This window comes from Halichoerus grypus, chromosome 14, assembly GCF_964656455.1.
Source record: "Halichoerus grypus chromosome 14, mHalGry1.hap1.1, whole genome shotgun sequence".
Taxonomy (NCBI): Eukaryota; Metazoa; Chordata; class Mammalia; order Carnivora; family Phocidae; genus Halichoerus; species Halichoerus grypus.
Genome location: NC_135725.1, coordinates 2,611,640 through 2,625,616, shown reverse-complemented (window position 1 = coordinate 2,625,616; position 13,977 = coordinate 2,611,640). Strand labels below are relative to the sequence as shown.

The window sequence follows — 13,977 nt, the reverse complement described above, 5'->3', positions numbered from 1 at the left end:
GTATTTTATGGCTTCATTATAATGAAATTAAGCTTGCAATCCATTTAGGATTTATTTGCATATAAGGCACAAGACAGAAACCCAGTTTGATTCTTTTTCCTGGATAGCTGCCCAGACACTGAAACACCACTCATGTAACTCTGTCCCCCTTGGGTATGAATTAGTGTATTTGTCACTCCAGGGGAGGAAAACACTCTTCAATCTGCCCTCCTGTGTTCTCTGGCTAAGGCCCTGCAGACAAAAGGCAGACTAACAGGAGAAAAGCAGGTGATCAGTGCATGCAGTACACACGCACACAGGGAAACTCAGTGATGAGTAACTCAAAGAAGTGGTTAGAACTTGGGCTTATAGCACATCTTAACAAAGAACAAGAAATCCAGACAGAAGAGACAAAGCCCAGGAAAAGAATTTTGGGTTTCCCGGGGTGGCAAATTGTGGGGAGGCAAGTACACGAGGAAATCCACAAACGGGGAGAGCTAGCTGTGGTGTCAACTCCTGTACTGGGTCTTGGGGTTGCAGGGATTGTGGGGGCTGCAGGGGCAGGGCTGCCTGGTGATTCACTTCCATCCTTCCTGCAGACAGGGGAATGGGGCTGTCTCTACAAATTTATGTCCTGCTTTTAGGCAAATGGGGGGGAAGAGCAGAGCTATTTCTTGTGAACTCTTTGTTGGTATCTTTTAACATTTTAACCTGCTGCTTCTCAGCTGCCTTCAGCTCAGAATAATCCCAATGCCAGCATGGCCTGCGTGGCCTGTGTGGTCTGTGTGGGTGGCATGTTCTGCTCCCCTTCACCATGTTTATCTCTCCTTTTTGTTTCTTCATGGAATGGATGGCACTTTGCCATCACATGTGTTTGATGACACTCCATCTGCTAGAATACGACCCCATGACGGCAAAATCACCATTTGGGACACCTATATTTTTTTATGATTTTAGTCTGTAAAATGAGTGTGTGGCGGGGGGAGTGGGCAGCACTAGATGGATGAATGGGGACAAAGGTGGTGCTCTATGAGTCCAAAGGACCCAGTTCTCAAATCCTGTTACACTCCGTGCAGCAGTTATGAAATAAGGGGGGCGGTGCTGACTCTCATGAGAACTTCATGCTGAATGAGGGGAGGTGGTGGGACCATGACAAAGGGAGGCATCAGTTACTTTCAGGTGACTGTACAGGTGCCAGAGATTCCTGTTAGCTGAGCTCCGAGGTCATGGCTTGGCTCACTGAGGTGGGGTCATGCTGAACAGGTGGTCGAGGTGTAATCTCTGTTATTAATGACAGGGGACCACCTGTTACTGCCACCTGAGACTCAAACCAGGATTCGGTGGGATTACACAAAGCGAAGTAATTATTGCTAAATGAACATACTGAGATAGGACCACTCACGCAAATGCACTGTGCTAGACAATAAGGAGGGATGAGGAGAATCGTGACCTCTGCGGTTAGACCGTGGAGTTAGCAGGCATCTGAGGGTGGCAGTTACTACGTTGCATCACAACCCTATTTCAGGTGGAAACGGATGCCATCAGCCTGGGTGCAGAGACCGTTCGCATGCACACAGGTTAGCACATGAGCATCAGAAGCAAGTATGTGCTGGTGATGGAGAGAGGACATTTTTCCCAAGAGCAGCCTGATTTGCAACCATGTAGGGGGATTCTAAAGCTCACAAGGGGATCCTTTGGACTTAATTGGGTGCTCAAGTTCTGAGAAATTTCTGGAATTTCTGACATTTGCAAATCTTAAGGACAAAAGATTGAGTCTCTGAATGCGCCCTGGGATGCTGGCTGACTCTCAGTAGGAGGACTTGCTTGACAGATGGGTTTATTATTTGCACTGCCTGTCCCCAACCCATTCTAATGTCCACGGGTGGTTCCCACGAACCGCACACAGGCGGGAGGGAGGCCTGTGGCCCGAGCTTCATGGCCCACCAACTCAGACGCAGAAGTCATACAAGTTAGACACGTGACAGTTATCCTCTTAGGAAACTGTCACCCAAGGCTGATTTCTTTCTCTCATTGTCCATGTTGGCAGATCGGGAAAGAGATCCAAAGCTTATTATGGATATTTAAGGAGAGACTTACGGGAAGCTTCCTGCCGGGTGATATCTTTATGGCCTGCTGGGACCATCAGAGACTTGGCTGGCTTTGCTCAGCCTAATCTGTCACTTGATATAACAAGCACAGTGCAGAGATGCACTGAACTTTTTTTTTAATTAAACAGATAAAATATAGATGCTGAGGTTTATATAGTTCTCTAAAGAGACAGCTTGACCTTTTTCAATAGGAATTTACTTTTAGAAGGTACTTGGGTGATCATTTTGATAGAACCACAGTTGGAACATTATTATAAAATAAATGACTAAGCATAAACATCAAACACACTCATTCTTTTTAAATGAACTTTTTCTGAGTCACGGTGAATCAGTCTACAGTCTTCATGGCATCTGAACTTCTAGAATAGTCTTTGCCCACTCCCTGCGGTGAATTCAGCAGCAAAGACGAGGCTTACCTGAATAGTCTCTTACCTAATTTAACAAGGACAGATTTCTCTCAGGACCACTGTCTTGTGGTGGCAATTATTTTTCTAGGCGATAAAAAATAATTTCAAGAAGTATTTAGCATAGAAAACCTGCAGAATGTTTCTGAAGAGCCATTGTGTTGTTTGTCATCTGGCATGTCCAGACCCCTGTTTCTTTCTGTGTTCTCTTACTATTTTGTCCTTTCCCCACGAGCAAGGTGAGATATTCATGTTCATCCAGTTCCTTTCTGGGCTCCTGAGTTTAGAACCACCTCTGGCCTGTCCCTGTCACTTCCCACTGAGGCCAGCTCACAGAGTGACCTGTTTGCTTCCAGGCATCTGCCGCCAGCCACATCCTTCCCACCCCCTGCCTCCAGTATCTGGACCAGAGCAGCCTCCATGTGGTCTGGTCCCCACGCTCCTCACCTCCCGAGGTCTCCTGCCTGGGGGACCCTCTGCAGCCGGGCCTCCCGTCACACCCCCATACCGAAAAGTCTCCTTGCCTCCATTCCTCAGGGCAGCGCCCAGCACATAGTAGCTGCTCAGTAAATGCGCGCTTGGGGGAGCTGCCCTGCATAGACCTCATGTCTGGCTCAGCCGTGTCCCACCGGAGTGCCTCCCCTCCCTCGGAGCCCTCTTGGTTTGATGACGCTTACCAACTGCAGAAGCTGAGAATAACACTCAGAGGACCAAGTTTCTTTTGATAACATTCTGACCCACTTTGGAGGGATGCTGACCCGTAGCAGTACTTGTTCTGGTCAGGGCCTGTGCCAGGACCGTGACCTTGAAGGGAACACCAGGAGGCCACATGTCCGGGTCCTGGTTTATTAGATGGCATCCTAACCAAACATACAACAGAGGAGCGTGGCATCAATACCTGTCACACGGTCAGGATGCATCCCCAGCACCAGGAAGAACCAGGGCGCTGCCCGTCAGAGGTTCACGATGACCTGTTTGTTCAAAGGGAACTGGGTGACCCCTGCGGGGCGAGGGGACTGCTGTCTACTCTGAATGCACAGCAGATGTTTTCCCTGGGGACGTGCACGTGTGGTCTCTGGGCTGCAGAATCCTGATTAACGTGACAAATGGATCTCTCTTCCTGCCTCCTTAAGGGAAGCCATCAGCCGTGTGTGTGAAGCCGTCCCTGGCGCCAAGGGAGCCTTCAGGAGGAGAAAGGTATTGTGCCCTGTGTCTTCTCCCACGCGGCACCTTCGTCACACCCCACCCGTCAGGGCCCCGCTAGGGTCCCCCTGCCATGCGCTCGGCAGGACGGTTGGCGGTCACTGGCCCACCCAAGTCAGCACCCCCGTTGCACCCCAGGGGCCAAAACCCACAGACAGTGATGAGAACAGACACGTGAGACAGGGCCCGAGCTCCACTAAGCCTTTACGGGCGTGACCTCACTTCACTGGAGCAGCATTTGGGACAGACGTCCCGCTGCTGTGCTGGTAGATTTAACCAGCGGCTCTCGGGGGGCGGAGTAAGAAGCACCAGATCTGTAGTGTTTGCCAGTTTCCGTGGTGTGTGTACTCCGCTGGCCGACTTCAAGCTCTAATGTGACATCCCTGAAGACGTGCAGCGGCACATCATTGCACGGGTCCCCACCCGGTGCCCAGTGCAGTAGACACACATGGCCGGAGCGCATTGCACGGGTCCCCACCTGGTGCCCAGGTGCGGTAGACGCGCGTGGCCGGAGCGCATTGCACGGGTCCCCACCTGGTGCCCAGGTGCAGTAGACGCGCATGGCCGGAACAGCACAGATGACCGTTAATGTAGCAGAAACAGCTAGAAAGTGACAAGTTTTGAGTATTGTTTTTTTGTTTTTTAAATGTAATTTATTTAATTGCAAGTTTACATAAATTAGTTTTTCACAGCAGCTGCTTTTAAAGCCCAGCTCATAAAATTCCTGCAAATGTAATAATTGTCTCTCATTAGCTGGTATAGCCTGCTCCAGGATGCCACGGATATTCCCGTTTTACAGATGGCATAAACTGAGGCATAGAGAGAGAAGGCACAGTGTGCGTAGGTGGTGGGCTGAGCTCAAGCTCAGGTCACTCCATCTTTTCACTCTGAGGTGGTTAGGTCGGTAGGGGAAAATATGGATTGAAAGAGAGCTCAGAAAAACTCTCTGGGTAGAAGTCCAGCAGGTACGTAACGAAGTGCTCACCATCAGGCCTGTCTATGCCTAGACTCTATCAGGGGGAGCATCTCTGGTGTCTCTGAGTCTGTCCTGAGGCTGAGGTTTGCAGGCAGGTTGCGTGTTTGCCCCTGTCACTTCCTGGGCTGTAGGTGGGTTTTGTCTTCATGGCCTGGGGACATTGGTGAAGCCACAGGGCAGCCGGGTTTCAGGCAGAGAACTTTGGATCTTGAATCTCGCATGCAGTAGCTAGGCGGGAGCGTGAGCACAGAGCTAGGGAAGCTCCTCTTGCAGAGCCAGGCGAAGGTGGTGGAAGTAAGGTGCGTTTCCGGGCTCCACCCCAGGTGTGACTTAATCAGAAGGGGGTGGCGTCTCTATTTTTAAATAGCTCTGTCAGGAGATTAAAAAGCAGTGCATGCCTGGTTAAGAACTAGTGTTAACTGGCATATCTAAAGAGGGCACATTCTCATCTGAAAGGGAAGCGTGGTCGGTGGGCCCTGGACGGGAGGCGGGTTTGGCAGCGTCTGGGGGAAGGTGCGTGGTGGGAGAACGCAGTCCCTCGGGCCTGTGTGAAGGACCTTTAGTTAAGCCGAACCGGGTCGTCCGTCCTCGTGCGGGCCCAGCAGGTTCTAAGTCTGTGAGCTCGGGCCTGGATGATGTTCCCGCCAGAGGGTTTGTGCTCCGTGCCCCTCAGCAGTGAGCAGTCTCGAGACTGCGCAGGATGCTCTTGGCCCCGTGAGCTGGACCCTCCTACTCTGGCCCTGAGTCCTTTAATGAAACCGGTTTCTGGGCCTCACAGCTGTGTGCACTGGTCTGTGCACGTGCCCCAGGCTTAGGAGGGACACGAGACGCGTCCCCCCAGGAGGCATCCGGACTGGGCACCGACGTCCCACAAGTGTCCATGCCAGCGTGCAGCGTGTGCGCAGGAACGGATCCCTCGGCCTGTGCGTGCTGCAGAACTTGTGTGTTAGCGTCGGGCCCGCCTCCCAGCTCCTTCGTGCCACAGTCTCCTTCCCGAGCCCCGGGAGGGCGGGAAGGTGGAGGTTTGGGGGCGTGGCAGACGGGAACCACGGAGAGGCTGCGACAGTGGGAATCCGAAGCTAAAATCACGCTGCTTGATTTCACAGCCCCCCAGCAAAATGCTGTCCAGCATCTTGGGCAAGAGCAACCTCCAGTTTGCGGGGATGAGCATCTCCCTGACCATATCCACCGCCAGCCTGAACCTTCGGACGCCCGACTCCAAACAGGTCTGTAGGCACTCGGGCGCCCCGCCCGCCCACGGCCCCCATGACGGGTGTGCGCGGCAGAGCACGTTCGTCTAAAATCTCCACTCATCTGCAAACTTTAGCTCCTCTGAAGGGTCGCCAACAGAATATAGATGGAATTGGTTTTCTTTAATTCTGCTATAAATGACCTTTCCCTTGAGGATAGTTCTGAAGTCATGGATTTACTCGCAGTGTAAGGAGAGGTGCGTGTGGCTGCCACGGGTTTCATTCCTTTTGAAATCCCGTTTCCTTGGCTCTGCAGCCCACGTCTTACTTCCACATGCGATCATCTCAGAAGTGGATGGCACGTGGCGGCTTAATGAGCCCTGTCTTTTCTGTCTCCGTGGTTCCTCGTCCGGAGCCTCCGGCGGTCGGCAGCAGCCCGTGATAGCGGACATGGCCTGGCCGGAGTGGGAGGTCTGCCGCCGGCCGAGGCCACACAGTAGTGGCGACCAAGGGTGAAGTCAGTGGGGGAGGGCCGGCCCCTCGGCAGCGTCTGTCATAGGCGTCTCTGACCTCAGTTCCTTCAGCTGGAACAGTGGGTAGAGCTCAGGGGCTGTCCTGGGTGCCCACAGGTGCAAACGCTCACACACAGGGGCATGAGTCCTGCTCCGTCCGGGCCTCCGGGCAGTGTGAGCTGGACATCGGACGCATCCACACGGCCAGAGATGGGCCAGCCCCAGGCCTCCGAACGACCCTCCCTGACTCTGGCCGTGTGTTCCCAGGGATGCCTGGGGTTACCTTTATGTCACTACACATATCTTCATATTTACTGATTTCAGTGTTTCCCAGGTAAGCGAGCAGCACCCCAGCTTCACTTATTCATACAGTCCAAGGCAACCCCCACCTGAGTGTTGAAATAAATTCTAGATCCAGCGTAGAAACGAGAGGCAACGTCTGGGTTTGTTTCGACGCCTCGCACTCCCTCCTTTTCCCTTGCCCACCCAATAGATAATCATCATCTTTTCACATTGGTCCACTGACGGGTGGGGGACTGTCATTTAGGTGGTGGGTTGGGAGGGTTCAGCGGGCTCAGCCTTGCTCCGGGGCTGTCTCAGGGCTGGGCACCTGCGGCCCGGGCTGCAAAGGCCCTCACCCTGCCCAGCGGGCGAAGGAGGCAGGTCCCCTCGGCCCCAAACCACACACCCCTATCCACACTCACACGATGTATGGTTGCTCCCGTTTCTGGAGATCCTCAGGGTGGCCCTCAGTTCTGTGGGCTACACCTCCTAGTCCCCCCTTCTCCCTCATTCTCCCTTAAAACAGCAAACAGGAAGAGGGGAAGGGATGCGGCCGTGCTGGGATTGGGGGCTGGTTGGCCGTGTCCAGTCCTCACTGTCTGTGGAGGATGGGCGTGGGGCTGGGCTCAGGGGCGGGGCGCCCTCCCGGACACAGGAGTACAGCCTGGGATGGTTGGCGCGTGTCCCGGCCACATCCCCCGGCTCTCCCGAGGCGGAGTGTACACGGGCTGCCTCTTGCAATCAGTTTAGGAGCAGGCCCGGCTGGACGCTCCCCGCCCCGCGCAGAGCGACCATGAAAGGGCCCGGCCACCCCCGTCTGCAGAGCGCTCAGGGAGGAGAAGCACCATCAGCCTCCCAGGGACGGAAACACCTGCTTTCGGTTCACCATCTCCAGACTTCTTGCTCTCCATTTAATTTCCGTCTTAGCCAAAGGGCTGAGAACAACCACACACTAACGGTCAGGCATGATTGTGGAGACCAAATACGATTTCCATTGTATCCCCCAAGTCATAACATCCGCTTCAGTTTCCAAACCCCAGTATGAGAGCTGCCTTACGAGCAAAAACTAAGCAAAAATCAACACCTTTTAGAAGTTTATCCTCACTTGGGGATTGCTGGTGCTCGCTGCCATGCTGGGGGCTTCCTGGCCCGGGACGGGAGGCAGGAGGGTTCCGGAAGGCTGCACGCGGCTGCAGGTGGTTGGATCCGGCAGGGTCCGCATGGGCTCCAGAGCTGGCCTCCTTGTTTTTATCCAGTTACACACTCAGGTCTTTCTAGATCCCGAGCGGTTTGCAAGTGCCAACAACCCAAATAGGCATTTTAACTGTCTGATTTTCTCTTACAGCTCAGCCATAGTCTTGCTTTGAGGGTTACGGGAGCGTGGCTGGGAGGCCCCTAGGATGGCGGGGTGTGGCCTCCGTAATTTCCCCCTGCCTGTTGCCGAGGGCCTGAGGGGCTGTGCAGAGATAATCCCACACTGGTGGTATTGGGGTAGGGGCAGGACCGCTGTTTCCATCCCTGGAATTTACTTCAGTGTCATTACATTGTCTTTAAAATGATACAAATAGCAGGGAAAACTTACGTAGCTTTTTAAATTTAGGGCAGCTCCTAATTTACTCAGGGTCTCCTGACTCCCACCGCAGGCAGCCGTCTACAATGCTAATGGAAATTTCCCAGTTTAAAATTAACTTGGGATGTCCTCCGCCTTTAAGTTGATCACATTGATTACAAGAGTGCCCGAGACGGCCCCACGTCTGATGCGGGCTTTCTGATTTGTACGCGCCCGGGATTTAAGTGGGTGACACCCCTCGGCGCTCGCTGGGCCTGTGCCGCAAGCCGCGTGTGTCTCTGGAGACGGACACCGCACCGTGGACATGTCTCGGCTTGGGGCTGAGACGCTTTCCTTGTCAGTGAGCCCCGTGTGTGGTCACAGTGCTGCCCACGGCCCGCTGTCGCCCCTGGGCCTCAGGCTCCCCTCCTTCCTCCCCCGACGGCTGCCGTCAGACCCACGTGACATGGCTCGGGCCGAGCGGCTAGACCAGCAGGGCCCATGTTGGGAAAAGCCCATTAACGGTGGGCGGCCGTCATGACTGATCACTGTCGTGTTCGTCGGGTACCCGCTTGGCCCATCTTCAGGACACCTTGCGGGTTCCTCCCACCTGCCACCAAGCAGTTGGTTTTCAGAGCTGAGGGCCGTGTACTGACGACCTGTCTCGTTTCTTGTTCTGGGCAGATCATCGCGAACCACCACATGCAGTCCATCTCCTTCGCGTCCGGGGGAGACCCGGTAAGTGCCCGCGGCTTGTGTTCCTTGCTCCCTGGGAGTCCCCGAGAAGGGGCCTAGCTTCACGACCGGGAAAGGTAACCGGGATGCCGGCTGCCCCCTCCCGATGCCACAGGCTCTTCTCGACGACCATTAATTTCATTTCCTCAGCCCAAAGCTGTCCGAAATCCTTCAAGTGTTGGCCTTCTGAGGAGCTCCTGGGGCCATCCCCAGTCTCAGAGTCGTCAGGGTCGCCGTCTGGAGACTGCGAGTCCTGCCTCGTTCCTTTTTCCTGTTGGGCCTCCACGAGGGCCCTCTGATTTCCTATTTGAAGTCAACTGGAAGGCTGTGAATTTACTTAGTCTGCTTTATTCATAGATGTTTGGAATTAGAATTCTTCTCCCCAAATTTCATGCTGTCGTCTTACTGGTTTGCTTTGCCAGCAGGGAAGGAGTGCAGAGAGAGAGAGCGAGAGAGAGCGCAGAATGAGAATGTTCTATTTTTGTATTGCCTCTTTCGTTAAGAAGGTGGGGTCACAAAGGGATTTGCTCCTACATCGGTCAGGAGCACTAGGAGGTGGTGTCCGTGATCAGTTTCAGGGTCACCAGAAAGCCTCCCCCCTTCTCCTCCTCCTCCTCCCTCCTCCTTCTCCCCCACCCACTCACGGCTGCTCCCTGTTGCCCACCAGCCCTTTGGAGCCACCCAGGCAGCAAATCGTCTCCAGGGAAGGAGAGCCTGTCAGCCCTTCCCGCAGCGAAGGGAGGAAAGCACCCCTCCCCCCAAGACTGTTATCATACCATTTCTCTTTGGCCCCAGTAACATTTTCACCGATCTGGGGAAATATTTAAAAATTAGGACAACAACAGGGTGCGTATTTTCTTGGACCTAAATTGACTCAAAAAGAAGAATTGTTCTATATCCTGGCAAGACGTCCCTTCGCTGTTAAATAATCTTTTATAATCGCAGAATGGAGGTTTAGAAGTGGTGTTTTGTTCTGTAGAAGTTTACGGTCCAAGGCAGCCCGCGTGACTGGTGCCAGAGTCTGGCCGGGGAGGGAGTATTTCCCAGGGTCTGTGTTGATCCCACACGCTCTTCCTCCCCTGCTCCCTTTACCTGGGGAACCTGCCTCTAGCCTGAAGGTGAAATCGAGGGGGCGGTTTCCACTGCTGGTCTGGTCTCCACATTTCCAAAGGACAGTACCGTCCGGGCCCGGGTGTCCGGGCTGCAGACAGCCTGTGCCCGCCGCCCCCGCCCCAGCTGCTGCAGCCCCCTGAGAGGCATCATGGGGCCCAGGGCGCTGGCAGGAGAGGGATTTGCCACCCTGCACGTGGTTCTTTGCCCTCAAACCCCCACCTAATTGACAGAGGATGACAGGGCACCATCCAAGCACCCCTCAGTACTTCCACTGACTCATGCTGTCTCCCACACTTAGGGTCTTATCCTCAAAAGTCTCCCATCATGGTCTCCTCTTTCCCCTCCCCTCCCTTCTACTTTTTCTTTTTTTTAAGATTTTATTTATTTATTTGACAGAGAGAGACACAGCGAGAGTGAACACAAGCAGGGGGAATGGGAGAGGGAGAAGCAGGCCTCCCGTGGAGCAGGGAGCCCGATGTGGGGCTCGATCCCAGGACCCTGGGATCATGACCTGAGCCGAAGGCAGACACTTAACAACTGAGCCACCCAGGCGCCCCTCCCTTCTGCTTTCTTTCTAGTCCCTTCATTTCTTACATTTAATTATAAAGTGAAAGACCTCATTGAGACACACATCTAGACAGTGGGAGTCGGCCACATCAAAGCCATCTGAAGGGCGTCTCTGAGGATGCTGTGTGGAGGGACAGGTGCGCCATTCTCCGCCCGCGCTGCACCTGCACGCCTAGCTGTCCTCACACCTTCCCCTGTGCCTGCATCGGCTCTAATCGACTTGCAGGGGCTCTAACTGCTGACCCAATATGATGCTTGGAGCCATAGTTTCTGAACTTTGGGAGGTAACCCAGCCTGAAAAGTAAAAGGAAGAAAAGGACACACCTGTAGTCAACAGATTCTTCCAAGAACTTCTCTCAAACCTCATCTAATGCTGATTTTAGGAGTGGACATACAGAGATGGAAAATTCTGGAAGCCAAATACATTGGCTAGTGTTAAAATTATGTTACTCTCCAGGATGCACACAGGTCTGTGAGCTGCTTTCAAATTTCCTCATCATCTCATCATTTAAGAAAAAAAAAAAAAGGAAGCATTCAGTGACCCTTAAAGTAATTCATAACCTTTTTATATTTTCTTCTGATTTTCTTTTTCTGATGCTGAAAATGTCACTAGGAGGACAGGAAACCCAGTTACTTTCCATTTTAACCACTCAAATATGTGTTCACATTGTGCATGAGTTCCCATTCCAAACTGGTTTGTCACCACTATAATTGGTGGATATTTAAATAAAACTAACAATTATTCCAGGTTGTATTCCTGGTTCTGCCACTAAGTTTGTATCTATTTACTGCTTTGTGCTTTGGTTTACCCAGTAAGAAAATGGCATTTTGAAATATCAAATAAGACAGTGAAAAACACTGTTAATCCAACTCCCCAAAAGGTGCTATTATTCTAATCTACTGCAGTTAACAGTGTTCCAAGGCCCCCAGGGAGCGCTGGAATGCTGGCCAGGCTCAGAAGGTCTCGGAGAGTGGGAACAGGGATGGGATGGGCACTGGACAGGCACCTGGAAGCCCCATCTCAGAACTTGGGGTGTTCAGTGTGTGGCTGTGTGATGTCTAGAACAATGTTCTGAATAGCAATACACCCCCACCCCCACAGTGTGCCAGAAAATGATCAACATTGACATTAGAAGAGCTCAGCTCTGGGTCCATCTGGAGGATGGGACACGTGTCACAGCTCCTTCCTGGCCTTCCTTTCCCAGAGCAGCGTTTCTCAGGCTGGAGTAAGAATTTAAAAAGAAGAATTTCCTTGCACTTTCCACTCGTGCTGACTCAAATTGATTTTGTACCCAAATATGCACAAACATAAATCAAGTATTGACTCCTTCTGTTTCAACTTCTTATTGAACACTAAACCCCAATCCAGGTCAGAAATTTAATACTGATAAACATGGGAAAGCTGACAGCGTTCAAAGCTACATTAATTTGCTGTGATGGATGGTTTTGGGTCTCTGCTCTCAGCGTGCCTCTGGAACCTGCCACCACGGTGCAGGATCCTTCAAGGTCGGCCTCTCTCCACTACCTTGGGTGCCTGGATGACTCAGTCCTTCCACTAATTTATTCTATTCAAGCAAGCCCTTCAGGGATACATCATTATGTACAAATGTGACATTCATTGCTTGAGTTGGGGCAAAATCATCTAGTCTGAGTGTTCTTTTTTCTCTAATTCTTTACAAACCTGGCACCCGTAATATCAGAAACCCAACAGACAACCTTGGTGCTGACAGCACACACAGAACGGACACCACAGTGGTCCTTCGGGTGGTCCCGGATATTCTTGTATTAATTTTTAAGATTATCATGGATATGAAAACACAAATTAAAAAAAAAATTCTGATGACATCTCAAACAACGGGGACTATACTTGCCCAGCCCCAGGGTTCCATGGATCACAGACTGAGAGACACGAGTGCTGTCCTAGGACCCTTCCAATGCTGTTAGCCCTGAACCCATGAAGAACATCTGTGACTCCAAGCTGCAGATGGCTTCAGATCCCGACAGATCTTCCCTGATGGAAATGACCGGAAGCCGGGTCCACACCCTTCCCAGCTCAGTCTATGAATATACCAGTGGGCAGTGGCCTGAGCAGGAGGATGGAACAGCATAGGCGGGCTGCACGCCAGAGGGACCCGGGTAGCAGCCCGTCATGTCAGAAGCTGCCAGGAGAGCCCTCGCCGTGAACTCTGGGAAACGGCGTATGGATAAGCGCCTGGCACCTGGCACCGCCGGCAGTGGGTGCTTGTGACCCCTGTACGCCCCCACACGCACTGTCCTCCCCCTCCTGTCGGAGCGTTTTCCTGGAGCAGAGAGAGAAGGGGTGGTGTCCTGCCCATGGAGAGAAGTAATGGAGGAACTCACGACACAGAGTCTGTCAGATGCTGAACGCGGTGGGAGCCCATCTGTAACTCTGGAGCTTTCGAAGCAGTGACATTTGGGAAGTATCTGCCACAATGGGGTGTGCCTTTACCAGTTGCCCCCCGGAGACTTTTTTGAATGTTGCAAATGTCAACTTTGCAGGGATGTCTTTTCTGCTTTCAACAACGAGGAGAATTATGTTTCCTCTGCCGGTTTAGAAACTAAAACCCACATGGCGACCCCATCCCACTTCTGAGGACAGAGTTTCCTCCGTGTGGCCAAGCGGACTCGTGTGTCCCCTGTTACAGCCAGACTACTCCACAGAGCTCATGTGTTGGAAATGTCTTAAGGGGATTAAAATTACCGCTTCTGTCCGGGAGGAAAAGCACCATCACATCTCATCCACCCAGGAAGGCGTTTGCCACCCAGCTTCTGGTTTCCCCTCGGCCTCTAGACCAGCAGCACCAGCATCAGTGGGAAACTTCTCGGAAACGCACATTTGGGGCCTCATCTCAGACCCACAGAATCAGAAACCCCGAGGTGGGGGCCCACAATCTGTTTCCACAAGCCCCGCGAGGGAGGCCTCGGCCCGCTCCGATGAGGACCACGGCAGAGCCGAGGGCAGGGGCCTCAGCCTCCATCGTAGCAGAACCGTCTGGGGAACCCCAGACCTCCCTCCCCGCCAGTCCAGCTAGGTCAGGTTATCTGGGAGTCAGGCCTCGAGCATCAGTGTTGTCAGAGCCCCTGGGGGTCCAACACGCAGAGGACGGGGTGCCCGTCACATCCCTGCTGCCGGGGCGCGGGCACAGACAGCAGGGTCAGTGAGAGCTGGGGCGGACGCAGAACTCAGGCCCCGGCCCGCACCTGCCGAGCCAGAGTCCCCATTTCACGAGGCCGGAGGATCCCTGCCCGCGGAGGTCGGAGGAACGCCGGGCTGTCGGAGTCCTGGCCGGGCTGTGTGCCGCGTGTCCAGCTGTGATTAGTGACGTGCATGTCTCCTT

At 53.1% G+C, this 13,977-nt stretch overlaps 1 protein-coding gene across 1 annotated transcript in view; it reads left to right on the top strand.

The window, feature by feature from the left end:
- SHC3 (SHC adaptor protein 3) overlaps positions 1-13,977 on the top strand; it is a 92,551-nt gene that overhangs the window by 54,642 nt on the left and 23,932 nt on the right. Inside the window, exons 3-5 of the mRNA XM_078062181.1 lie at positions 3,625-3,688; positions 5,777-5,896; positions 8,888-8,941. Of these exons, the coding sequence (XP_077918307.1) occupies positions 3,625-3,688; positions 5,777-5,896; positions 8,888-8,941 (238 nt within the window). The remainder of the gene's footprint in view (positions 1-3,624; positions 3,689-5,776; positions 5,897-8,887; positions 8,942-13,977) is intronic.